Source organism: Opisthocomus hoazin, chromosome 8 (assembly GCF_030867145.1).
Source record: "Opisthocomus hoazin isolate bOpiHoa1 chromosome 8, bOpiHoa1.hap1, whole genome shotgun sequence".
Classification (NCBI taxonomy): domain Eukaryota; kingdom Metazoa; phylum Chordata; class Aves; order Opisthocomiformes; family Opisthocomidae; genus Opisthocomus; species Opisthocomus hoazin.
The window spans coordinates 45,610,662-45,635,779 of NC_134421.1; the positions used below are offsets into that span (position 1 = coordinate 45,610,662).

General features: G+C 44.2%; 1 protein-coding gene across 1 annotated transcript; it reads left to right on the forward strand.

Moving 5' to 3' along the window:
* The first annotated feature begins 5,838 nt into the window (after window positions 1-5,838).
* CAV1 (caveolin 1) lies at window positions 5,839-24,621 on the forward strand. The gene is made up of 3 exons (XM_075428812.1): window positions 5,839-5,965; window positions 6,661-6,825; window positions 22,275-24,621. The coding sequence occupies exons 1-3, from the start codon at window positions 5,936-5,938 to the stop codon at window positions 22,614-22,616; spliced, it is 537 nt and encodes a 178-aa protein (XP_075284927.1). The 5' UTR covers window positions 5,839-5,935; the 3' UTR covers window positions 22,617-24,621.
* Window positions 24,622-25,118: the final 497 nt, after the last annotated feature.

Sequence of the window (25,118 nt, forward strand, 5' to 3'; positions counted from 1 at the left end):
TCTGCAGCAGATGTGCTTTTGCTATAAGGAAAGACTAAATGGCCTGTTAGGGTAAAATATTACAGGTTTAGCAAATAACGCTTGCTTCATCCATGAAAGGAGTGGAGGGAAGCATAAATATACCCAGACTCTCAAATACTTATGGGTGAATCTGCCTTGTGCAACTCTGGCTGGCAAATATTCTGTGGATTTTATGGATTTGACAGTTCCAGCCAACATCCGGAATCTCTGCCGCGGCTGATGCTGTCAATAGCTGACTGCACTGCTGGGCAACAGGGACTGAATGGGCACTGGCATGGAACTGTGATCTTCAGTGTAGGGGTAGGTTCCTTAAGTTTGTCTCCAGTTCATTTGAAATGTGGACAAACCATCCCAGCTGATCCCTTAACAGCAACTTACAAATTCGAATTTAAGCAAGAAGGGGAGTCCAGAAACTTAGTCACATTGTCTGCAACAAATGTAGGGAAATTTACACCTGATTCGGGTCATCTGCTTTGATGCGTCTTCTTCCCCTCTATGGAATGGGGAGAATGTTATTGCTCTTAACAGGAGTAGACTCTCCATCATCATGGTAGAGTTATGAGGATAAATAAATAAAAAGTATGAGATGTTCCAATTCCAGCCTGCTTCTTGTTATTGCAGACCTTAGATTTATAATCATGAGCTGAAGATTCAGTTCTGTCACGCAAAATATTTCAGAATCTTGTTTTTCATGAAGATCACAACTAACATACAGAACTAACCCTGGATTTGTGGTTATGGACACATTTTAATTCACAAATAAATTTATCTTGCCTCGTTATGAGAGGTATTTTGTAAAATCCTTCTAATCTGACTCTAGAATGTTTATATTTTTATCTTACCTTTCCCCACCCTACTTGTTCACGATATAAACGGGAATAAATTCTGAACAGAAATGTTGACATATTTAGTAGATGAGGAGCCTTTTCCCACCTATTCAAAAAGCTCACTTAGGCATGCACTGTCTGAAAAGTCCAGAACATCCCTGCAGCTTTGGAACCTCAGACCACACACTCATACTTAGTGGAAGCCAAGGAATGGCAAGCCCATTATTTTTACAGGGTGTGATCGTTCCCCCACCTGCAGAGATAAAACTATTGCTGTTAAGCTGTATTAACTCTCTTTTAAAAATATGTGGAAAAATACATGTGAGGTTTTTTAAAAAAAGAAATGCAAATGAAACAAGGTCAAACACCAGACGTGCTACCAGCACTGTCTGTTAGTACCCTGTGCTCGTGAAAACTAGAGCTGAAGACCTCCAGTGAGTATACTGAACCAGAAGTTATGCACTGCAAACTGAGGTGCTTTCTTCTTGCAGGGATTTACAACTGAGGGCAGAATTAATAAAGGCTAATTTTAGCCTGGTGACACTAATTTTCCTAAGTTTATTGCAACAAAAAGAAAATATCTTCTGTAGAGTCAATTCAGAGGAGCTGAGAGAGATAGGCTCCTGCTATGAATCATCCTCCACAGCAGACTCTCTGCGCTGGTTAATGCAAAACATTTGGCTCGTTTTGGCTTGGCTTCTTTCCTCTGCTACATAAAAAGTTAGATTTGCTGCAGAAGTTGGGCAGGCCTATGGAAGGAACTAGAGCTTCGTGTAAGCAGTGGGGCAGGTTCTTCTCTACACGCTTCTCTCACAATTTGAGGCCAGGGGTGAGTGTCACCTGTGTTAGGTGTTTGGGTTTGTCCGTTGTCTGGCTTCCCCCTCCAGCTGCAAGCAGGAGAAAGAAGGACTCCTCCACAAGGCACTGAATCGGATCCTACTTTAGATACTTAAACGGAATAAAATGTAGAGATTCACACTTTTGTGTCAAATTTTGAGGAAAGATTTTCTATTTCTCCAATTGCCTCAGTTTCGTAAGAGCTGCTTTTTCATGCCATGTACCTACCTCATCTTGCTTTTTACTTTACACTATCACGACTATCACAATGCTACAACTGCAAGCTAGGACTGTCCATGAAACACTTAGACAGCAAAGCTTCGTGACAAAACGTCCCATCCTACCTAAGTCTCAAGGAGCGGGTGTTTAAGTCTCGTTAATGAGACTAGTTCTCACGGTCTGATATTTCTATAAGACACCGGAACAGTTAATAATATGCTAGAACTGGCAGAATGGTACAGAACAGTGTTGACATTGATCAGCGTTCATAGTCCAGCTCAGTATTTGTTAAGGAGTTTGATATTGAAAAGGATTGAGAAAAGAGTGACTTGATTTGCGCAAGGTCTGGCAGAATCAAAGCTTTTCAGTGTATTTGCCTCTCCAGCCAAGGTGGTTACAAGCTATCTTGATCGAGACCTACAGGGACCAGCTCTAATAAAAGACGTACGCACCTACCGCAGGACTGAGATGAGAGTCAGGCATTTAAATCCAAAATTGCAGTCCCTGCCCAGCTGCCACCCAACCAGGAACATGTCTAAACTGAGATGGCACCTCCCTTTCACATAACCTCCCCTCAGTACCTACAGTTTTACTTTGGTCATGCCCGGAACTGTCCTTGTCTGAGCAGCTTGGCATCTTACTCGCATCTAAACCCAGCCAGAATCGCAAAAGAAGGGAGGAGATTGCCTAGGACCTCTCAAAATACACTTACTAGAGACCAGCAGAATAGGGCACTACCCAAAATACGCTTTCCCAGGAGTGAGTCCAAAGGCATTAGCACACCTCAGATAGACAAAAATTCATTTCAGGTCTCTCCAGTGTTAGATTACTTCTTCTAGCCCTCAGGCTGTTGTGAAATATGTTATAGCAGCAGCGCTTCCATATAAAAGGAAATCACTCCTAGCTAGAGATTGTGAGAAAGAAGGAATGTGAGGGGATCTCACCATCTCTCCTAGTCCTTTGACACAAGGAACAGGCTGAACAACAACTGGTGGCGAGGCACACCCATCTCAACAGAAAAGTTTTGATCCAGCGACTTATAAAATATGGAAATTCTCCAGCAAGTGGGGACAGAATGACCACCGCATCTGTAAATGATGGAATGAGTAAAACATTGGCCTGCGTGTTAAACCCCTCCCAATGCTTGTCATCACGCAGCAGGGTGAGGACAGTAGCACAACTGGTAAAAGCTCACTCCCAACAGTTCTGGTAGCTCGCGCTTTCATCCAGCAAAACATCCAAAAATGCACATAAAAGGATGCAGTTAAGCAGTTGGACAGAAGACACTAAAAAAATCGGTGTTCTTCCTCTCGTAAGCCTCAGGTTTTTCAGTCTCTGCACGAGGCAGGCTGCTTGCTGACAGCCTCTGTTATCTGAAAGCCTCACTGCTGTTGAAACTATACATAAAGAATAGAGTTTCCCAGGGCTGATTCTGATCTTGCTGACATTGGAATATATCAGGAGTATTGCCAATGCCATAACTGGAATAATTACACAAGTTTTAAAAAAAGGGGGGGGGGGGGGGGGGAGTGCAGGGAGAGTGAGCGTTTAGTACCAGACAAAGACACTCAGTGAGCAGTCATGCACATTCAGTTCAGTTTCATGACTCATTTTCTGACACTTTTTTGAGGAATTTTGCCCAATCCATATTTTTTTGCACTGGCTTCTTGGAAGAAATGTCTTCTACCTGCAGCAAAACCTTTCCTCTTCTCATAATGGGAAGAACAGCCTACCTTGCACACATTTTGCTCCATGTTTAAAGCAAGTTCTCAATTAAGGTAATCCTCAGGTTTGAAAGTTAAAGCATGACTTTGGAGCGATAAAAACTTTCTGAAATTAGGCATGAAATGCCTAAGGCTGGTGTGATGGAGCAAGAAGAAAGGCAGTGAGGTGGCCAGCCAAGGTAGCATGTGGTCCTGTTCAACGGCTCACTTGGGCTACCAGAGACACGGCAAAGCTCAATGAGAACACAGTTTGGGTGGCATTTCCAAGGCCAGCTCAGGTGTCTACAACCCCCGTCAATTTTAGGCCGCCCCTGGATAATGCATTCATAGTGACTGAGAAGAAGACCAGAGCTTTTGCACTTCCAGAAGATTCCTGCAAGCCTTGACCAGGCCCTTTCCAACAGAGCTATACTGTTCCTCTGTACGCAATGGGAGCTCCTTGCAGAACTCCTCTGCGCATCCACGCTGAGTCTCTGGCTGTTAGGCTGTGGGAATTTCTCATACAGCAGTGCCAGAGGCAATGGGCCATGGCTTTATCCCTATCCATCGCTGCATATGGGACTTCTTACAGCGTGGTCGTACCCATGCCATTTTATTTGTAGGCTGTCTTCTTGGTATTTAAACTCCAGTGAGCACTTCCAAGGTTCATCAGACGCGATGGTTCATCTCAGCTATATAAGCAGCCCGTTCTGGGCTTCATCTCATAAAGTTTATAAATTCTGCCAGCTTCCAATATTCTTCTAGCTGCTGTAGCGTTCCATGATTCAGAAACTTCTTTCAAAGGGAGCTGTGGTTCTGCAGAAACCGCCCCAGGACCAATTCACGATTTGAAATTAACAAATATATCTCTCTTTTTTTTGCCATCCTTGAGATGCACAGTAATACTGAATGATGGGTTGAAATCCTGTGATTTATGTGCAGGACACTGACTAACTGAAAAACTTTCCTAGGTAAGAAAACAAAGAACTGTTTGGTGGGGTTTTTTCAGACGGGTTGAAAAATCGCGGGGATTATGTCCTTCAATCCACCCATTTCACCCTGTGCACACATGTGAATGCTTGGACAGCCGCAGATATTTAAATGATGGCCTAAGTGAATTACTGCATCAATAAAAAAGTTACTTTTAAAAATTACAACAAACTTGGAAAGTTGGAAATCATCCATCCAAAGCATTTATTCTGAAGTTCATGAGCAATATAAACTCTTAAAGAAAGTTCACTGCTATCTGATGACCATATCAGTAGTACACATCCACGTGGACTGCACTTTCAACAGGTGCAGGAGCCTACATCTATCCTAGCCTGTGGCCTTTTCAAGGCCATTTCTCTGTTGAATTGCCAAAGCCAAATATACCACAATTCAGAATTTTCTACTTCTGGTGCTGCAATTCTGTGCTAAATGGCATGACAGTAAGGTCACCATTTTTCTCGTCATGTTACAAATCTTTCACTGTGGTCTGGTTTCCTGACAGAAAACTGACAGCTGCAAACATACACACAGAACAAACCCCAAAAACAACAACAAAAAAGAAACTGAAAAAATACAACTCCACAACTCATAGTTCCTAGATGCGTAGTGCCATTGCAACCCCAGCCTGAACCATCTTGAACGCAGTGATGAATCCTTATCGCTTTTACACCAACGCACGCCCTTGAGCTTAAAAAAGACCACGAGAACGGAGCACAGCAAAATGCCAGCGTCCCACCGTGCAGCTCTGACGTGAATCCCGGTGGTCAGTAAGCATGGGTCAGTCTCCTCCCGGGAAAAAATATAGCACAGTTTAGAGTGCAGGACTGTTAAATATTTGCATAGTTTTGAAATGAACCAGTCGAGAAAATTTCTTCTTCTTCTTCTTCTTCACCCCGAGGATGTCCAAGTTTCCACAATTGTTGCTGGGGCAGCGATGACTGTGTGTAAACTATTGGTAGTGCGGGGGGGGGGGGGGGGGGGCGAAGGACGGGACGGACAGGACACACGGCACGAGACACGACAGTCCTTGTCCCCGTCCCCGTCCCGTCCCCGCGCGGCTTGGCCCGAGCATCCGGGACCGGGTCCGTCCGCTTCCAGGTTGCCGGGGCAGGGCTGCTTTCCCCTCCCACCCCCGGCGGCTCCGGGCCGGGCCCTACCGCGGCTTGCCGCCCACCCCAGCCGAAGGCGGGGAGCAGCCCGGGCCGGCGGCCAGCCCTCTCCCTCCCAGCTACCTCCCCCCGGCCGGCCGCCCCGCAGAGCGGCATCCTCCCGCCTCCGGTCCTGCGGGACAGAGCGCGGAGAAGCCCACGGCTGAGCCGCCAGCCAGCCCGGGGCAGCATGTCCGGCACCAAATACGTGGACTCGGAGGTAGGACCGCCGCCGGGCACGGAGCCGGGACGCTGCCCCGCAGCCCGCCCGCCCGGCGCCGGGTACCTGCAGACGCTCGGTGCGTGTGTGTCCCCCGCGCCTGCTGCAGCCCCCGGCCCAGCGGAGGAGCGGGGCGGCGGGGGGGACGGACAACCGGGCACCTGCGGGCAGGGCCGGCGGGGCGGGGGGACGCGGGGGACTGAGGGTCTGGTGCCCCGCGGCCGGGCGGGGGTCGCGGTGAGGCCGCCGTGGTGTCGGCGGTAGGGTTGAGGGCGGTACGTGGAGGGCGCCGGGGGGAAGGGGGCTCGCTGGTGGGCGTGCGGGCAGCGCGGTGCGGGCAGCGCGCGGTGTGGGCAGCCCCGGCCGCTCCCGGTGCTGCCCTGGGGCAGCGCGGCGGGGAGCGGCGGGAGCGGAGCGGGGTGGCGTGGGGAGGTGCGGGGCCGGGGACGCCTGGCGGGAGCGGGAGGCAGCGCCGTTCCCAGTACCGCGGGGGGGGCGGGAGGGTGTAGTGCCTGCCCCGCGGCCGCGGTTAAATAGCCGGGGCGAGAGCCGCCCCCCGCCGCTTCGCGGGACCCGGGGCCGCCTCCCCCCGCCCGCCCCCCCGCCCTCCCGCGCCGCCCGGCCCGGCCCGGCCCGGCCCGGCCCTCCTCGGCCCGGCTCTCCCCTCCCCTCCCGCCCGCTCTCCCTCCCCGCAGGGCATTCTGTACACGGCGCCCATCAGGGAGCAGGGCAACATCTACAAGCCCAACAACAAGATGATGGCAGATGAGCTGAGCGAAAAGGCGGTGCGCGACGTGCACACCAAGGAGATCGACCTGGTCAACCGAGACCCCAAGCACCTCAATGACGACGTGGTCAAGGTGAGGGGGCCGAGGCGGGACGGGGCGAGGGGCGATCGGTGCTGCCGAGGCGGGGCACGGCGGGCAGCGGCCCGGGGACCGCGTCCCGCCACCTGCTGCGGGAGGGGAGGGGGTCGGGCCGGGGGGCCGGTGGTTTATTGGTCTTTTTTTTCCCTTAAAGAAAAGGGAGAGGGTGCGGGGGAGAGGCGGGTGCGGGACGGGTCCGCCTGCGCCGAGCGGGTGCAACATCAGAGGTCCCGGCGCTCGTTTGGGTTTGTTTCCTCGTTTTGCTTTGTTTTGTTTTCCTCGGTGTTTTTCCTTCCCTGGAGAAATGATGAGTGGAAGCGTTATGATTTTCGCTGAGCAAAATCTGACTGTGCCCTCGTCGAGATTCTTTTTGGTCAGGTTTTTAATTTGGAGACTGGCTGTTTTGAAAAATCAGGGTCGATGGAGATTTTTGCTTGAAGTCGCCTTGGTCAGGAAAGTCATAGCGCTGATTTTTCTCTTAGCAGATGAATTTTTTATGATGCATGCGAAAATTGAGGATGCTGTCGTCTGGGCTTGTTGGGACCTCGGTAGGAGTTGCCCGGCTGTAGGGGGTGGCTAAGCCACTCAGTGGCTGATTTAGTGTCCAGCAGAGTGGGACTGTGTGCAGTTCACCTCGTTTGCTGGTCAGGGAGACCCATTGCTGAAAAAGAGAAATACTGCATTATGTCCAGAGAATCAAAAGGCTGGACTCTGGTTCCTGAATGTATGTCAGTAAAATGATTCGTGCTATGTGCAGGCAATGTAGCCAGGTCCCAAGTAACCTCAGATTCCACTGACTTAAACACAGCTTGAAGGTGATGAATATGACTAGCCATCATGCCGGGTCAGTGCTGAGAGTTATCCTTCAGAGCAGGCTGTATCTTTAAGGAGCCGTTGTCAGATTTACGATCCAGAAAGAAAAGGCATAAAGTTTTTATTTGTTTAGAAAAAAACATCTGTGTACCTAATGGCACAACACTTCCATTAAAATGTTTGTTAAGAAGGAGAGAGCAATTCTTTTTTTCTTCTACCCATGGAGGAACAGCTGAGTAGACAGGGAGTGCAAGAGCTGAAGAATGGGACTGCCTCATGGCTCATTGCGTACATCAACAGAAGAAGTCCCCGAAGCAACCAAACCTTCTGAGGGTGACTCATAACCCCCAAGCAAGCCGGCATCTGGGTGTCCACAAACTTAACTAGGGAAAGAAGGATCCTGCTGGGAAGAGAGGGAGACCACTGATGGAAAAAACTCCTAACGGATTTAAAAGAAACTGAAGTGTACAAAGCCCCTCCTGCCCTCCCTGCCTCCCACAGGGGCAATGATTAAGAAAGTTTGTCATGCCCAATCATCTAGAAGAAAACTGAAAAAGAGGAATTATAGGAATGCAAAAAACAGCTTTTCAGTTTGTCCTTTTTAAATAATTGTGGACCAACACATTCACTGAAAACCAGCAAACAGCCAGAATACCGGTACCGCCTCTGTGTCAGCAAGTGAGCACCTGGTAGTGCACGTAGTCACGTCAAGACACAGGAGTGTATCAAAATTAATTTGATGTTAACCACACAGGATCCATTTTGCATCATAAAAATAGCAGTATTTGTAAAAAATGTGGGCATAGTAAAGCAACATTTTCCTGTCTTGTTACAAGGATAAATAAGAATTACTTTGATTTTTACAAGTATTTCATGGATAGGTCCAACCTGAAAAGTAGAAAGAGGAATTTTGTCACAATTTGAGTTCATTTGGACGCTGCTTTCAGGTTCAGCCTGTTAGATGTAGCAATAAAGTTCAGACCCAGTACCTAGGGGACAGGCTTGGACTGGGGCAAAGATACACAGATTCAGGTCCTGCCTTAGCCATCAGTCTATGGTCCCCTTAAATCATGAGTCTGCCTTTCTTATTTCAGCTGTAAATCATCCAGGCAGAGAGTAAAAAAAACGCTTGTGTAACAGAAGGAGTCCCCAGTCTCAGCTGGGTACTGAAAGTCAGAGAAAAAAACATGTTCGGGAGTGTTGTAAAGCCAGAGGTATGGTTAAGGCTTAGCTCAGTTTTGTTTAGAGCCGTTGCATTTTTCCAGATTCAGAACCTTCTGCTTTTTACCCAGCATTTAATGCATTTCTTGCCACTTGACTATGAGGCACAATGGCATGGAAACTGAGGACAAATCAGTCAGCCATGAAACAGAAATGATTAGACAGAGAACGAGGAATCTGCTCTGTAAGCAGCTCTCTAAAAGGCCTCAGTGTTGTCTGCATTCAAATACTTCCCAGAGCACATTTTAAAAATAACCCTTGCTTGTGAGAAGCAGGAGACACGTTCCCCTGATGTGCGACACGTAGCATCTGCACAGCTTCCCCTGTGGCAGGTAAGTGGTGCAGGCAGCAATAGGATCGGGATCCAGGCACAAGGGAGAGACCCGGTCGGGATCCTTGTGTGAAAACTAGACATGTGGAGCAGCTTTATACCAAAGTTATTGGTGACATCGACTTTGCTTGCGGTTGATCTTCAGATTAGCTACCAAGTGGAAGCCAAGTGCTGGGAGGTTTCCAGAAAAGCGAGGCAAATGGTGGGTTTCTGTTCGGAGAGGAATGGAAAAGAGGCCTTACAGAGCCTGAGGTCTGCAGACAGCAGCGTTGGCAGCTCCGTGCTGGAGGAAGCACAATCTAGTAAAATCACCAGAATTTCCTTCCTGTTCCAGTTCCTTCAGCACGGAGCAGAAAGGAAGGAGTTTCTTCCTCGTACGACTGCCCTCATGCGTCACCTTGGCAAGGGGAGAACGTGCAGCGGTGGTCCCGCGCCTTGAGGCATTGGCTGGTGAACTTGGCTAGTCACACAGGAGGCAGGGAGGGAAACTAGCAAGGGAGGAACAGCCTCTGCGCACCTGGGAGATCTCCGGGAGTCACGCTGGTGGTTATGTAGCTGTCTTGCCTCACGGCTGTGTCTATTTCATATGTCCTTCGTCATAGGGTGACGGAGCACTGGAACAGGCTGCCCAGGGAGGTTGTGGAGTCTCCTTCTCTGGAGATGTTCAAGACCCGCCTGGACAAGGTCCTCTGCAGCCTGCTGTAGGTGACCCTGCTTCGGCAGGAGGGTTGACTAGATGACCCACAGAGGTCCCTTCCAACCCCGAACATTCTGTGATTCTGTGATTCTGTGATTCACTGGACGACTCTGCTCTTGGACTGGTGTTTTTATTTATGTGTGATGAGATGCAACAAACAGGATAGCAAGCTGATCAGGTTTTTTTCTCTCATTCATTCCTCAATGACCCAGGACTCGCATGAAGGTGCCTGAAGTTCAGCCGTTGCTCTTGCTGCTTCTCAACACAGTATTTATGTTTTCCACAGTATGGCTAAATTACAGCCTTCCAGCTCTTTGGAGTTCAAAGTTTCTCAAAGTACCTGTGGTCAATTCTGCACAGAGTTTACTGAATTCGGAAGAAGCAGAGGAGGGAGCCAGTTCTCCTGCAGCTTGTGCTTCTCAGTACTTCCGTGCTCCTTGCTCAGGATGGGGATGGACCTGGCAGCCAACCCTGCCGAGTCTACTCCTTTGGGACTAGTGAGGACCAAGCGTGCAGTCACAGCTGCAGCCTGATGACAGTTTTTTCCTACGGTGGTGTGCCAGGAAGAAAGGCCTGCGCCTGGTCCACCATAGAGAACATAATTACTATTTTGTTTTAGACAAGTGGTGTCTATCTGCTGTTTGTTGCATAAGAGTCCTTTTCTCTCTGGAAAGAAATTCCAGTACTTGGCTACAGATGTGAGGATGCAGAGCTTTTGTACCAAGTTTTGAACAGTTACGTATTCGTGTTTTCCACTTAAAATTAATGCAGTTAATGGCAATTCAGCTCAGTGTGAGGAAAAGTCTGGAATTTTTAGTCAGATGTTGACAAATACCCTAACAGCCTTATGTAGGAATTAGGGAGGAAAGTACTGCTCAGTCATTTTGAAGCCATTTACAATTTCTGCCGCTTTCTAATAAAAAAAGAGGGTGTTTTTAAAAGCGGGTTGCTATTTTATTTAATCCTTCACAATTACGGTCCCTCCCTGTTGCGCTGAGCACGGGGTAGGGGCACGGAGAGGTGAGCAGGCAGAGCACCTCACATCTCCACATTTGAGAGCCTCCTGGCAGGGAAACGGGCATCGTCCCTGGCTCTTTAGGATGGGAGGGTTTAGGCATTGAGCACTGTCAGTCTGATGGGATAGCAGGCATTAACCTGGGAGCAACAGAGTTCTGCTCTTCATCGTGGTGAAATGAGAGAACAGCAGAGCTCAGTCAGGTGCTTTTTTTCTGAAACAAGGAATTAAATGAAAGTTAATTTAGACCGCCTTTCATTGTTTTCCAATATTGTTAAAAGTCCTGAGAAAACAGATAAATACAGAAGTTTAAATACACCAACATAAAAATGTAGAAATATATAAATATAAATGTGTGTGTGTATGTTCTAATCCCAGCTTGTCATCTGGGCTCTTGCTGTTGGCGGTGATGGAAGTCAGATGCCTCCGGAGGCAGATCCACACTGCAGAGTTTCGGCCTAACCACAGGACGGGACGAGCGGTGCTCTCAAAGGGCATGTTTCTCCCCGTTGACCATACGTGTCGCTTAGACATGACACCTTACTTTTACATAACTGCATTTAAATGAAACGATTCTGGAGCTTGGTGTCATATGAACATCCAGCTGTGGGTTTTAGATTTAAAATGCCAGAATATTCAAATGTTTGACTTTGGCTACTCACATGATACAATTCCATTTCAAGTATTTCTTCCAAATCAAGTCTAGGAGTGAGAGATTAAAAACTTGAGTCACTGTGAGTGCCAGTTTATGAGGTTTTGAGAGTATTGAGAGCAAGGTTTTGGAGTTGTGAAAAACAGTTTTCTTGCACGTTAATTAGGAGTTCCCAGACATGGAATTTCTGAATGTCCGTAAGATTACAGATGATAATGGCATCTGTTCTAATGAAAGCGGCTTTCTCAAAAGAATGTGTTTGCGTTTAAGGTCGTAGTATTATTAAAGCCTTATGCACTGCCTTCTTGCTTAGCATGATGAACATGACTCATAACTCCATAGGAAAATGTTCATTTGATGGCCATGGGGACAGAGCCAACGATTCAGCATGGATGTTCCTTTTGTTAGAACTTCTTGGGCACTCTCTCAGATTCAGAGGAGACAAATACTTTTCGTTTCTGATAAATTCAACAGAATCAGATTATATGTTAGAAAATTTTAAGAACAATTTGATTTATTTTTAGAATTTTTAGCCCACTATATGGATAGAAATACCATCTTCTGTTGCAGAGAGTACAGATGTCTAAAATAAAAAAAAAAAAAAACTGAAATCCAAAGCTCTCCAGAGGGAAGAGGGATAAATGTGTAGAGTGGTCTGCCCATGAGGTCCCCACTGAGAATTTGATCTTTGTCATATTTTAGGCAACAGAGAGCAGAAAATAAAAATGAACTTGGATGATTCTGTAAAACTGGTGATCTCTGGAAATCTGAAGAGAGCTGTAGTTCTAAACTAAGATGAGTTTGTATTTCCCACAGCTCTCGAATACCCTTGTAATAAACAGACAGCGGGGTGAAATCTACATCAGCAGTTGATTTTTTGAGCTCTTTGATCCAGAACTACCATCTCTCTTTTCTTTCCTAGACAAAACAACAGTAATAAAAATCATCTTGGACTAAAAAGGATTTGTAATTTTGAAGATGAGAGAGAAGTTACGCCATTTAATTTCATTTGATTTATTGAGGAGGCAGGTTTAACTCTATTAGTTCCTTTATATTTTTCTGACAGATGTCTTATGAAAATGTGTTTTGATAGTTTGAAAACAAACTTTCAATTCTATGCGAGATCATTCTTGTCAGAAATTATGTCATCAGAATAGCATTCAGCAGGTCAGATAGTTTCAGTACCTCTCTCCCCATTCTAATGAGCACATTAATTGGTAAAACTTGCACCTGATTTTATTCAAGATGGTCAAGGAGCTGTGCTATAGGTGTTAGGGCTGTACAAGGATGGCGGTTGTCTGTGGCCTTGTATGTATCTGGCCTATGTATTTTACTTTCAGATAAATGGGAACTGATAAATTCAGTTTCATAGATAAGAAAGAAGTGAGAAGGTGCTCTCACAGCTGAAGGTGAAAGCATCACATTCCGTGCCCAAACTCCTTCTGTGCTGGATTTATGCTTGAAGTTCCAGTAAAGCCTAAGGGAGTCTCATAGACGGATTGGAACACTTCCTCTGCCAACTTTGAAATCCCAACCAAATGCTATTAAAAAAAAAAAAAAAATTTCCCTCAAGATCAGGTTAATATCGCCTGTAGACCTCAACCATGAAGTCTCCTGTTTTATGAAGTCCAAGTTCATATATCTCTGTTCTAGTGCAGTTTATGACAAAACCAGAACCATAGACTAATGATATCTTGACTTTTATGGAATATTAAAGACATAGTTACCTTGTATTTAAGGATCAGTAACTTAAGGTCTTCCACAAGAAAGGCGACCTTTTATCAGGAGAAATACAGAGGCACATTTTTTTTAACAGAACAGAGAGGCAGCTGAGCATCGCTGCACAGTTGCTGCCAGCAATGAGCATATTCAGGTAGAAATGAGGGAAAAGGTGAGAATGAGTTATACAGATTTCCTAAAGAGAATTGCAGCAGTTAACAGGAATGTGTTTGTGGGAAGTATACCTTGTGAAGAGTCTCCTCACCTTCAGCTCCCTTTACAAATGAGAAAGAAGGGGTTTCCAGATCTAAAACACCCTCCAAAGCTGCCTGTCATTCTCCGCGCACTACTGAAGAGTATAAGGTTGCTATATTTTCATTTTCTGTTACTGCCTAAATTTATGAGGGATGAAGCTAGAGCAAGTTCTAAAAAGTTATACTTAATAGCACTTTACTACCTTAATAGCAGGTCTGTAAACCTGCATTGAGGGCAATATAATATTATAAATATAATAGAAACATATAATATAAAATCTGTTTATGGTATATATTTACTTTGATTAATGTTTCTGGATTCTGGTTAGCTCCAGACCCCACTGGAATCAATAAAAGAATTCCCATTATCTTTAGTATAGTCAAAACTTCACCTTGGTGTTCATGTTGATGAATGTACCTCTTAGAGGTGGACAGACATATGTGGATGTACGTACACACAGACGTATCAGGGTTCTTTGCTAAGATACGTATATCAGACAAGGAACTGTGGAACATGAAACAAATAATAAAATGAAGAAAGCTTCTTAAGAGTTTCTTTTGGGGAAAACTGCAGTAACCTCCCAGCAGCCTAGGGAGGAAAATAGCTGCTTGACTTTCTGACTGTTTACTCCGACAACGTCAGCATGTTTCCCAAGGAACTGTCTGACATGATCTCCCCACGTGCACAGGAAGTTTCGCTGTGTTTCAGAGGAGTGCAGATGTTCCCTTGAAGCTGGTAGTCTTTCCTTCTGCTGGGTTGTGTTGAGACAGGGCAGGCAGCTGCTCCAGGAAGAGGTCTCTGGCAAATGGCTGGTTGCTGCAGTGCTGACCCGTTGGCATCAGTCGCGTTTTTCTCACGAGTGCTTCCGCAGATTTCCATGAGCTTGCCCATCTGATAAAACAAAGCCCATCACCAGGGCTCTTCTGGTGTGTAATCAGTAATTCGGCGTGGGTGGGGAGCAGGAGGTTGTTCTCTCAGGAATTAGTAGCAAATTAATTTTTGGCTGTTTTCACTGATTTTCACTTTGTGAAGTGGTGACCTGCAATCACAACCTTTTTCTAAGTCATGGCATTATTTACAAGTTTTCATCATCTATCTGAATATTTGTTATGTGTGCAGTAGGGGTTACTCCTGACTGAACTGGTCATCTTCTCTGGCTAGAAGAGTGTAGTCCTTCAAGTCTACTTTCCAATAGGAATATCCTTGTTTGTTAAAGCGTGGTTTGCTTTTCTGGCATACTTCACAACACTCAGGAAAGATTCACTATTTCCATGAAGAGACCTGCCAGCAGAACACTCTTTTCGTGCCATATTATGGAAAGCAGTGAGACAGGGAAGGTAAGGCAAATTCATTGGTCAGTTTGAATGAGTAACTGGGATGGAACAGTTCTTACTGCTTGCTTAGGATTTCATTTGCCAAGGAATTACTTGTTTGTAATTTTTCTGCATTTTCCCAGCCTTACACAAAGATGATGGTCCTAGCTGTCTGCACTCACGGCATCTCTCGTTTAGTGCAACGGAGTGAGTGTTGCACCCACCGATCTTGCCAGTCCCCAACAACAGCAGCGTGCTCGGAGGTAACGCTCAGGGTTGACAGGCAGAGCCTAATCTTGCTGCAACCCAGCCTGGATGGGCTCTTGGGGTTCGCTAGTTAGATGCTTGCCACCATACCAAGAGTCGGGGTGATTTCTTGTCTTGTGATGGAACTTATCCTGTCTCTGAACACTGCTGGAGGTTCATGTTTTGTAGTCACCTATGATATAGCCTAAGGCTAATATAAATACTCTGGAGTAGAATGAGTTTTGCCTTTGTAACACACCTGACGGCACCTAATGTTTGCTGTTGAGAACGACGATTAGCAAGGAAGTAGACCATCTAGGCATCATGAAGCTCTGTGTTTTCAGGAAAAAAGCACCAGCTTCTCTACATAACTGCAGGTAAACATTTGCCAGGTGGAGACTGCACAGTGCTCTTAAAAGGGTAAATGATTTTTTAGGGTAAGAACGTGTGAAGACACTGTTCAAGTTCCTGCAATCCCAAGCAACCAATGCACGGACATGCATCCTCAAGGAGAGCGGTGGACCCCTTTGCAGTGCTGACAGCCGAGCATACTCCTGTTCCTTTTTCATCTAGGTGGTAGCCATGAAGTGCTACCGTGTGCTACAACCTACACCTTCAAAATAGTGACATCTTCTGGTGTCTGGGAGGTGAGGGAAGGGAGAAGAGCAGCTTTACCCCTACAAGTCGCAACACCTCCCATGCTGTTTCCCTTGGATTCAGTAGAAACAACCTAATACGCTTTTTCATCATTTCCTTATAAACTGTGGTAGTGGTCAGGAAGACAAGCATCAGCAGGAACATTTAGAAGTTTAGCTGGTATCACTAATTTAAAAGAACAGTTGTGAACTTATTGCCTAGGGCTTTTTTGCTTCTGCTGTGATGCCCTTATTTTCCCAGCACTGTGTCAATTTTTAAGTTTCAAATAGTATGTGGAAGTACAAAAAATAATAATAATCTCGTATTCTCGTGCATTTTCTAGTTTTTAATAACATACACCACAGCCTTCTCAAAACTTAGCTGTGCTGCACCTGTCCTGAACATCACTTCCCAAATGTGGCTCAGATGATGTTTTACACATTTTCTTCTGATGAATGTTGCTTTAAAGGACACTGAGTGCATTGGGAAATTTTATGAATTGCATTTATCACAACAGAAAAAAATCTGACATCTGCTTTTTTGTAAATATCTGTTTGAAATCTTATAGGGACATAATATAATCTGGTGAAACAATATTCTATTTACAGTCTTGGTGTCAGGGAAAAACCTGTTTAAAAGCAGCACAGGGTAAGCAGTAAAGACAGTTCCCATACTCTGTGCTAAAAAAGTAAAGAGAACTAGCTTGTGCCTCCTTCTTGGATAAATATATATTCAGACTTGACTATAGCCCTGGTCTGGCAGAGCATGTAAGCATATTGACATCAGCGGGACAGTTCACATTTTTCAGGTTGTGTTCGCGTTTAAGTGGTTTGCTTGATTGGAGATATTAGCGATCAATCAAAAGAGATCCAGTAGGGATCTGCGCATCTTTTCACTGACCCCAAAAGATATTGATGGCACTCAAAAATGTAGGCATCCTCAGCGCCTGTTTGGGTTCCTCCTCAGTGGAGTGGTGGTGATGCCTGTCTATGCAAACAGCATGCTGTGAGCACAGTAGCAGCACGCAGCTACCAGACGCGAAGATCTGAATAATTACAGTTACAATCACAGAAGTGTAGATTAGGTCAAAGCCCCCATAAAATGCTGATGGCCGTAATAATTTTTTTTCCGATAGACCCAGCACAGTAAATTTTTCGATGTAATGGCTGTTACGTACCTCAAAGCACAAACTTCTGAGGAGAAGCACAACCAGTATTTAGGCAATTTGATGTTGGCATTTAACACAGCTTTCCAGCCTGCCAGGTTTTGATACATAGGGACTAAAGTGGCAAGGTCAACAGGTCAAATATTTTCATATGTAAAACATATATTCTTGAGTCAGCTGGGATTTTTTTAGAAAAAACAGTAAATTCACACTGCTAAGCTTTTTTAATTGATAGGTTTTTTCTTTAAACAGACTTTGAAAAAAGGAGAGAAATTCCCCATACCATTTCCCTTTCTTGTAAATAAATCTCTTTTAGAATCGAAGCATGTTCCTTAATTTGCTGATAGAAGTTTAGTAAACATATGCAGGGCAAAAGAAGCTGCGGTAATTCTCCTAGCAGAATCAGGCAAAAGCTTCAAGCAATGTAAAAACTGGCTTTAACAAACTGAATAGTAGGAAGCAAAGAATAGCTGAAGTCAGGAAGTGCATTGTAGGCATGGAACAGGGGTTGATAGTGTTTAATAGCTTTGGCTGAAACAGAAGGCTGTAGCAAGTTATTAGCATCCTTAGAGGGTCAAAACAAATTTCCTTTACTTCTCTCCTAGTTGCAAGTGAACATGGCTGTATTTTCGTTAGCTTGGCAAATAACTCAGCGTGATTTCACAGCACACCCTGACAGCTCTGGAGGAGCAAACTGCACGCTGAATGTGCAATCTACTGATCAGGACCTGTGCCTAACCTAAGCGTGCCTTTATGTAGATAAAACAGAGTTCTTCACAGATCTACATGCATGTGATGCTTTGGCAAAAGTGACTCAGAACAATACCCTAAAAAAGGTATCTTGTCCTTGCAAGCCAGTTAGATTCATTTTCAGAAACTGAAGTGTCTTTCTTCCCTGGGATCGTATTTCTGGCCACTTCCCCTTCTCCTGTCAGTCCTATTTTTACTTTACTTGGTTCGGTTGGACTCCTGTTATCAGTCTGACGCCACTCACAGTCACTGAGTGCTACTGAACTAAAAACCAGAGGAAGGGAGTAGGAGGGACTGAGGGGTGAGTGATCCAAGGGATGTAAATGTAGCCCGCAGCAAGGCAAAATGCATCCAGTCACCTATTCCTCCTGCTGCCTGTGGAGGGCTGATCCCTATGAGTTAAAAACAGGATCTTTCATGGGAGTGGTTCAGTGCAGGAAGAATCTGGGTGATATCTCAGTTCCTGCAGCGCAAGGACTGATCTGCAGTGCCTGAAGAGTGAAATAAATAGAGTGTTTCCCAGCCAGGGGATCCGTATGTGATCACTTAGGAGTGGAGAAGCAGAAGAGCCCAGATTACCTCAACTCCTTGCTTACCCTTATTTAGAGTGCAGACTGGTTTAGACAGCACCACAGAGGTTTGCGTTCCAGTTGTAGCTGGACTCTCTTGACATATACATAATTGCATAACGTTCTTATGGCTTTCAGGTAGAGAACAGCTTCATTTTAACACTGTATTCAGCTGAGAGATTTCAGAGTTGCCAGGCTGTTTTTCTGTCTCTTCTCTCTCAAGTTCAGTTTGGTATCTCTGTTATTTTGAGTGGAGCAATGTGGAACACGGGACTTCAGGAATAATGAAACGGGAAAGATATGCTAGTGAGACATCAGCTGTGGTTCCTGTAGCACCATCTTTTCAGCTTCTGTGCATTGGTGGAAGCATTCTGAGAACTGTTAAGATTACTCCAAGAAAGTAACCTCTTGACAATTGTTGGTGGCATGAATACACCACTGTTACCATCTCACAGACAGATTGATTCCTGAGTACTTTTAGGACAACTGTGTATGACTTGAGCTGGGAAATCCTGGCCAAAGATATATCACAAATATTCTAATATTAGCATCATCTCCTGGAAGGATGACAGGGCTGTCCATCTGGAAATGTTATACGGCATGATTATTCTGTCAGCTCCCCAGGATTGACTCCATGGACATCTTGGAGCGCACAACAGAATAAAAACATCAGTTACTGAGAATCACGATTACAGAAATTTCACTATTTGATTTGAAAACCAAGGAGTGTACTGGCTTCCATTTTTCAGTAAAATATTGATTATAATGAATTATTTTGACAGGAATCAAATTACAGGCCAGTTTTACAGTTTATTTTAAAAGTTCTGGGAAATTCACGTTAAGCTATGGATACTTTTTGCATGCCAAAAGTATTCTTTGCGGATAAAAATAGGTCCTACTTAGCTAAATCAAAGATGTAACTCTGAAAAGGCTGATGTAGCTCCATGCAAACTTTCTTTCCTGGTGAGATTTAATATTACTCTTATTGGCCAGTTGAAAAAACATAAGATAGACTCCACCACAACTGAACTGAATAAGATTTCAGGCATGACCCTGAGTAGCCCTCAGTGTGTGGAACTGCTGTATGATGTCTATGCGCACAAACTGGCTCTGCCAAGGATCACAGCATCGACTGTTGGGAAGCATGCAATAAATTGCGAGAAGTTTTAGAGCAAGAAAGCTATGCTCAACCGTGTAGTCCTTGTGTAGTCGCATTTTCTGAGAAGCAACTTTTTTTTTCTGTAATCACCTTGGGTTTTGCCATCATCTGCATTTTTTTATTGTCTGATTTCAAGGCAAACCTTGATAAGAAGCCAACACCCATTCACTCTGAAAATGAGCTGACATGGGATGTGGGCTACAGTGGCAAGTTTGCTTTTGAATAGCTGCAGAAACAGATACTCTAAGTACACTTGCTTGTGTATTCCAAAAAGAAAATATATTTGCTCCGTAAACTCAGGCATACATTTTTCTAATGTGTACCCAGTTGAATGCAATTGATTTCAGTGAACAATATGCAGATCTTGAAATCCTCTTTTTTGGGGAGGGCAGGAATAGATATAAGACAATTAGATGACATCATCACTAGATGTTATTGACTTCTCCATGTATACATCTACAACTTTTTCTTCTTTCTTTCGTGATGCAGTCCTAAAATCCCGTGATTGGTACGAGGACATCTGATTGTGTCACTTGGTAAAAAGATCACAGTACATCCAGGAAAGTTCCTTGCTCTGTCTTACTAGACTGCAGCTAACTTAATGATGGATTCATGTAATTATTTTATGGCCGCTGTATTTCATAAAGCTATTTTTTTTGTCAATTGTGTAGTCCCTAAGCATGAACTTTTATGCGTAATAAGCCCACAATGAAAAGAGAGAGCATATTGTTGCCTGTGATGCCTCTCCCAGAATTAAAGTTATTTCTACCAGAGCTTCAGTCTGAAATTACAGAGCCCAAATAATTTCCAGCTTCCTGTCTTCATTCAGCAGTGAAAGTAGTGTACTTCCAATGCTGTCTTTAGACACTGATTTCAAGGAAACGATTTTCTAAGATTTGTACCAAAAATTCATGCACGTGACCTGCAGAAGGAGAGGTTATTTCATACCCGTAGAACTATTGCAGAAGAGAACCATGATTCAAAGTCTCTTTTGATTTCCTCTTTTTGTAGCTATTATTTAAAATTACGCTGTCCAGTTTCAGAAAGTTCAGACAGACTTTTGGCTCTGCATACCTTTACGGACAGGTGCGCAGCGCTGAGGTGTGTTCGTTGGGTACTCTGCCAATGCCAAGTCTACCATTGGTTGTTGTGGAGACAGAATTTCAACCTAAATGCTACCATTAGGTGTGATAGTGATGATGATGATGAATTCCCATCCCAAAGAATCATAGATCACTTTCAGATCACTAGAGCCTAGTTCAGAGTAGCAGATAAAGAGGTTTATAGTTTGTGTTATGTGATACTTAGAAGTATCTCCCTTAAGAGACTGATGTTTAGGCCCAGTAATATGTTGAATTAAGCCAGCTTAATGTTAGACATTCAAGATATTTGATGTCACAGCTCATTCAGAAGTTTCTTGCCAAGAATTTTCAAGCCCTGGAAGTAAATTGTGCCAAGACTGTGCCATTTTGCTTTGGAATTAAATTTTTTGTTTAAGAAACTGGAAAGTCTAGTGGTTTTGTAGTATTTTTCCCTTTGATGGTAATTTCTGTTTAGAGGTGAAGACTCAACAGTGAGTTATTTCCAGTTTTTATGTATATTTTAGATTAGAAGAAGTGATTGTGGCCCTTTTCCTAAAGTATAAGCAATACTTCCACAGAGTGTATGTATGTTCACCTCCTTCCAGCATGCCTAGGTACTGTTGCCTGAGTTTCTGCGGCTGCTAGCCCGTGTCATACTTAGCCTGCTCCTGGAAATCTTCCCATACGGCAGCAGCATCATCTCACTTTGGGATCCAGTTCCAGGAATGCAATTTTGTTTATTAGTCATTTATTTGCCATTTAGTTTCTTGCAATGGAATAGTGTTGTGATGTTCCTTTTCCTGTTGAATGCAGTACCTGTACAATTGGTCATGCTGAATAAATTAAATATCCTGTATTGTGGGTTATATCAAACACATGTTTGTGTGACATGGAGCTGAACTATCATCGCAATTCTGTGAATTTTCTAATAGAAATGTTATGACAGTTAAGCTTCCTGAATAGCTCAGTGTTTCAACAGAGAGTGGTCAAATATGTGTGTTGGAGTGCACTGCTTCCTTAGGTGACTTTTTGAACAATTTGTGATTAACAGAAAACTGTGAAATATGTGGAAGAATGTGTTCCTTATAAATATGAATACATTAGCCTGGCCATGTCTTTCGTGAACAGAGTGTTATCACATAAACAGGACAGGCTAGAACAAAATGGCTTTAATATGAAGAGCCTCCTACGTTTAGTAAGATGGAAGAGCTCTCTAACCCTTTCAGACTAAGGATGAACTCCACTGATACAGATGCAAATCCATCATTTTATTTTTTGGACTATTAACAACCGTCTGTGCCTGTTTCAAAGAATATATTTAAATAGCTGGCCTCACCATTTATTCATGGTCAAAATTAAGCAATGCTATACAAGGAAAGATGGGATAATTCAGACAACTGAAACACATTTTATTGATGCATGTTTGAGGTGTGTAAAAGTCAAAGTAGTGACTGCGTTTATTCTACTTGTAAAGATGTGAAACAGCCAAGTCAGGCAATGAAAGCATGATGGTTCTGTTCACCTGATTCATCCCTTGAGTAGACTTCAAGGGCACTCCATACTGTTAGAGCTGTAGGAGATGAGGAAAATGTGTTGTGGACCATTCATCTCCATCTAGAAGTTAGATGTCTAATTTTGAGCTGGTCATTGAGGCTCTCTGATAGTCACTGGAAAAAGATAATCCCTGAAATGATTACTGGCTAAAATGATTTGTTAAAATGACTTGTTGTGGGCAGCCATTGCTCTCCATGAAGGGGGTTTCTGGAATCCACCCTGGATGCAAACATCTGACTGACCTGACTTTGTGTTCTGTGTTGCAGATTGATTTTGAAGATGTGATTGCTGAGCCAGAGGGAACGCACAGCTTTGATGGGATTTGGAAGGCCAGTTTTACCACCTTCACTGTAACAAAATACTGGTTTTATCGTTTGCTGTCAGCTCTCTTTGGCATTCCTATGGCTCTCATCTGGGGCATCTACTTTGCCATTTTGTCATTCCTGCACATCTGGGCAGTGGTGCCGTGCATAAGGAGCTACCTGATTGAGATCCAGTGCATTAGCCGCGTCTATTCGATCTGCATCCACACGTTCTGCGACCCACTGTTTGAGGCCGTGGGCAAAATGTTCAGCAGCATCCGAGCCACAGTACAGAAAGAGATTTGAGGGACACTTCGAGGAGAGCCGTCAGCCTAGGAAGGGGGTGGGGGGTTGTGTTGTTTGGAGTATTTTGGTGCCAGTTTCGTGTTTCCCAAAGCAACATACAGCAACTGGTGGTGGACATACTTGCCCAAAACAAAACAAAGTGTCACTTGCTCAGTATCTTATTCTACTGTTTGTTCTTACTGGACTACTTGCCTTTTTTTTAACTCTGCTCCCTCCCTCCCCCCCCCCCCAGTCTGCATTTCTGACTAGCCTTAAATGGCTATTCTTCCATGCCAGCTGCATATCATTTTGCTGGCTGTTCGATTCAGAGACTGAAGTGTTGTTGGATCCCTTTTTATCTCACCCTTCATTTCTTGTGAGATAAATCCACAGTGACACTGAAGAACGACAAAAATGCGTCCCAACACTATAAAGCCACGCATTTTATTGTGGCCAGTGAGCACGGGGCTATTGCAGCAGAATGAACGTGACCAGCTGGCAGGTTGTAGCAGAATGTTCTTTTTCAATCCGACTGTCAGTTGACTGCAGCTATTTACAGTCATGGTCAGATATGGTGCACTATGAATAAATTAGTTAAGTAAACAAATTACTGAACTAATATATGTCCCAAAAATCTTAACACTTTATCAGGTTGGAGACATTGACATGTGAAAGCTTTTCAAGTGCATAAAAAGCTTCGGTCGGTACCTTTCTGTCTCATTCTCTCTTGGAAGTTTGCATCCAGTCGTTTCTCAGCCTTTGCTAGGATTGCAGAAGCAAACTGCGGCTGACAGCTAAAACTGGTCATTATGGGAATGTTTTCCTGACTGTGACTTAGGACACATCCCTTAGCGAGCATTTAGGTGCTTATCTTTTAGGCTTCTTTTTTTCTGCAAAGTATTCTTATACTGAGTTACAAGAAAAATGAAGGTGTGCCACACAGAAGCCACATGAGGCCAACGAGGAGCTGCCCCTGAAAGAAACTTTTTCTGTCAGCTTTGACAGCTTCCCTAGCAGCAGAAGCCAGCATGCCACTAGCACGTGGATCATTTTCAGTAGAACTGATGCTTTGCTGAGTCTGAACTAATCCGTCACAGGAGATGGTTTATAAACTTCGCGTTTGTGGGTGGGTTCATTCGTTTTTAGCTGAGCCGCAACGTCAGGGAGTCTTAAGCAGAGGGTGTCGTGTGAGACTACCGTGCTGCGAAGTGCCAGGCCTCGAAAGCGACGCCTGTGCAGCACGTTCTGATGCTGTGACCTGCAGGGGCTTTTTGCCCTCGTGGCAGCGCTGTGTTCCGAGGCGCTCTCTGCATCCTCGTCCGTTTGCGTGAAGCATTTGTACAAATCGTTGTGAGGCTAATCAGCTTGCTTGAGAACCGACCTGGGGCCGGAGCCTGCCCCAGCTGGGGTCTCCAGCAAACCAGTTCTTGACCTCGGAGAGTCCAAGATTTGGCCCTTGGGCTGAGCATGGAGCTGTCTGGTACACCTGCACCATTTTTTATTTAGCGCTGATATTTCACATACTGCTTTACCTAACACGGGAGTGCCTTCAGTTCAATTTCTGCCAAAGCATTGAAAACTTTAGGAAAAAGATGAATTTTTTTAATGGGGATGGGGGGAGGAGGGGAGAGGGGAGAGGGTGCTCAGAAAATTACAAAGCTATTAACTGCTAATGTTTGCATTTAAAACAGACACTGGTATGGATATAGTTTTATGTTTTTCTATGTACATAATGAAGAGTGTACTATTATAGATTTTTTCCAGTATTAAAAACAAGCAAGATTATAAACATGAAATATTTTATCTTTTTATGAGGAAAATCACTCTGAAGAAAACCTTCTTGATTTACCATATAAACTGTATATCCTGAAAGATGTCTGTTCACTTAGAGTTATTAGTCCCTAATCCAAATACATTGCTGAACAAAGACATTTACATTGTTGTTATACGCTTACAGATATAACTGACACTTTTTTTTAATTCTGCATGTACATTAAAGACTACAATAAAAAGACGTTTAATGGTAGCTCCTGCCTCACTTCTTTTTCCTTGAAAGCCATGTGAACAAATCTCATGATATTAGGAGGAAAAGCGCAGTATTTCTTGATAAAGAAACAGAAAGAGATGCCATTTGTTTCTCAGGAAAGAACGTGCAAAAGCGTCTCAATTTGTGGTTCAGGATCTGACTCAGGAAGGTTCTTCCCAACAAAGAAAAATCACCTTTTTTTCCTCAAGTAAATATTTTCTGCCACTAAATAAGTAGGCAGTAGGAGTAGTGAATAGAGCATTGAAAAGGGAACCTCAGCTTGTTTAAGTGCTTGGAGTTCCTCGGTTTCCCTACCTTTCAAATTAGGATAATGATGTTTACTTGTAGACAATTTTAATATTCAATAAACAGAATGATATCACAATATAATGAGTTGTTTATAGTTCATTTTACATAAAAGACTTTGGCCATCCAAAAATTCAGTCCTGGGTTGTCCTGATGATAGCTCTTCAGTTAAAATTGTTTAAAACTTTCTT

Bases quoted from the DNA above. Each gene is read 5' to 3' on its own strand.
- CAV1 (XM_075428812.1), top strand. From the start codon at position 5,936: ATGTCCGGCACCAAATACGTGGACTCGGAG. The intron at 5,966-6,660 runs GTAGGACCGCCG...CCCTCCCCGCAG, and splicing joins CCAAATACGTGGACTCGGAG to GGCATTCTGTACACGGCGCC. The intron at 6,826-22,274 runs GTGAGGGGGCCG...TCTGTGTTGCAG, and splicing joins TCAATGACGACGTGGTCAAG to ATTGATTTTGAAGATGTGAT.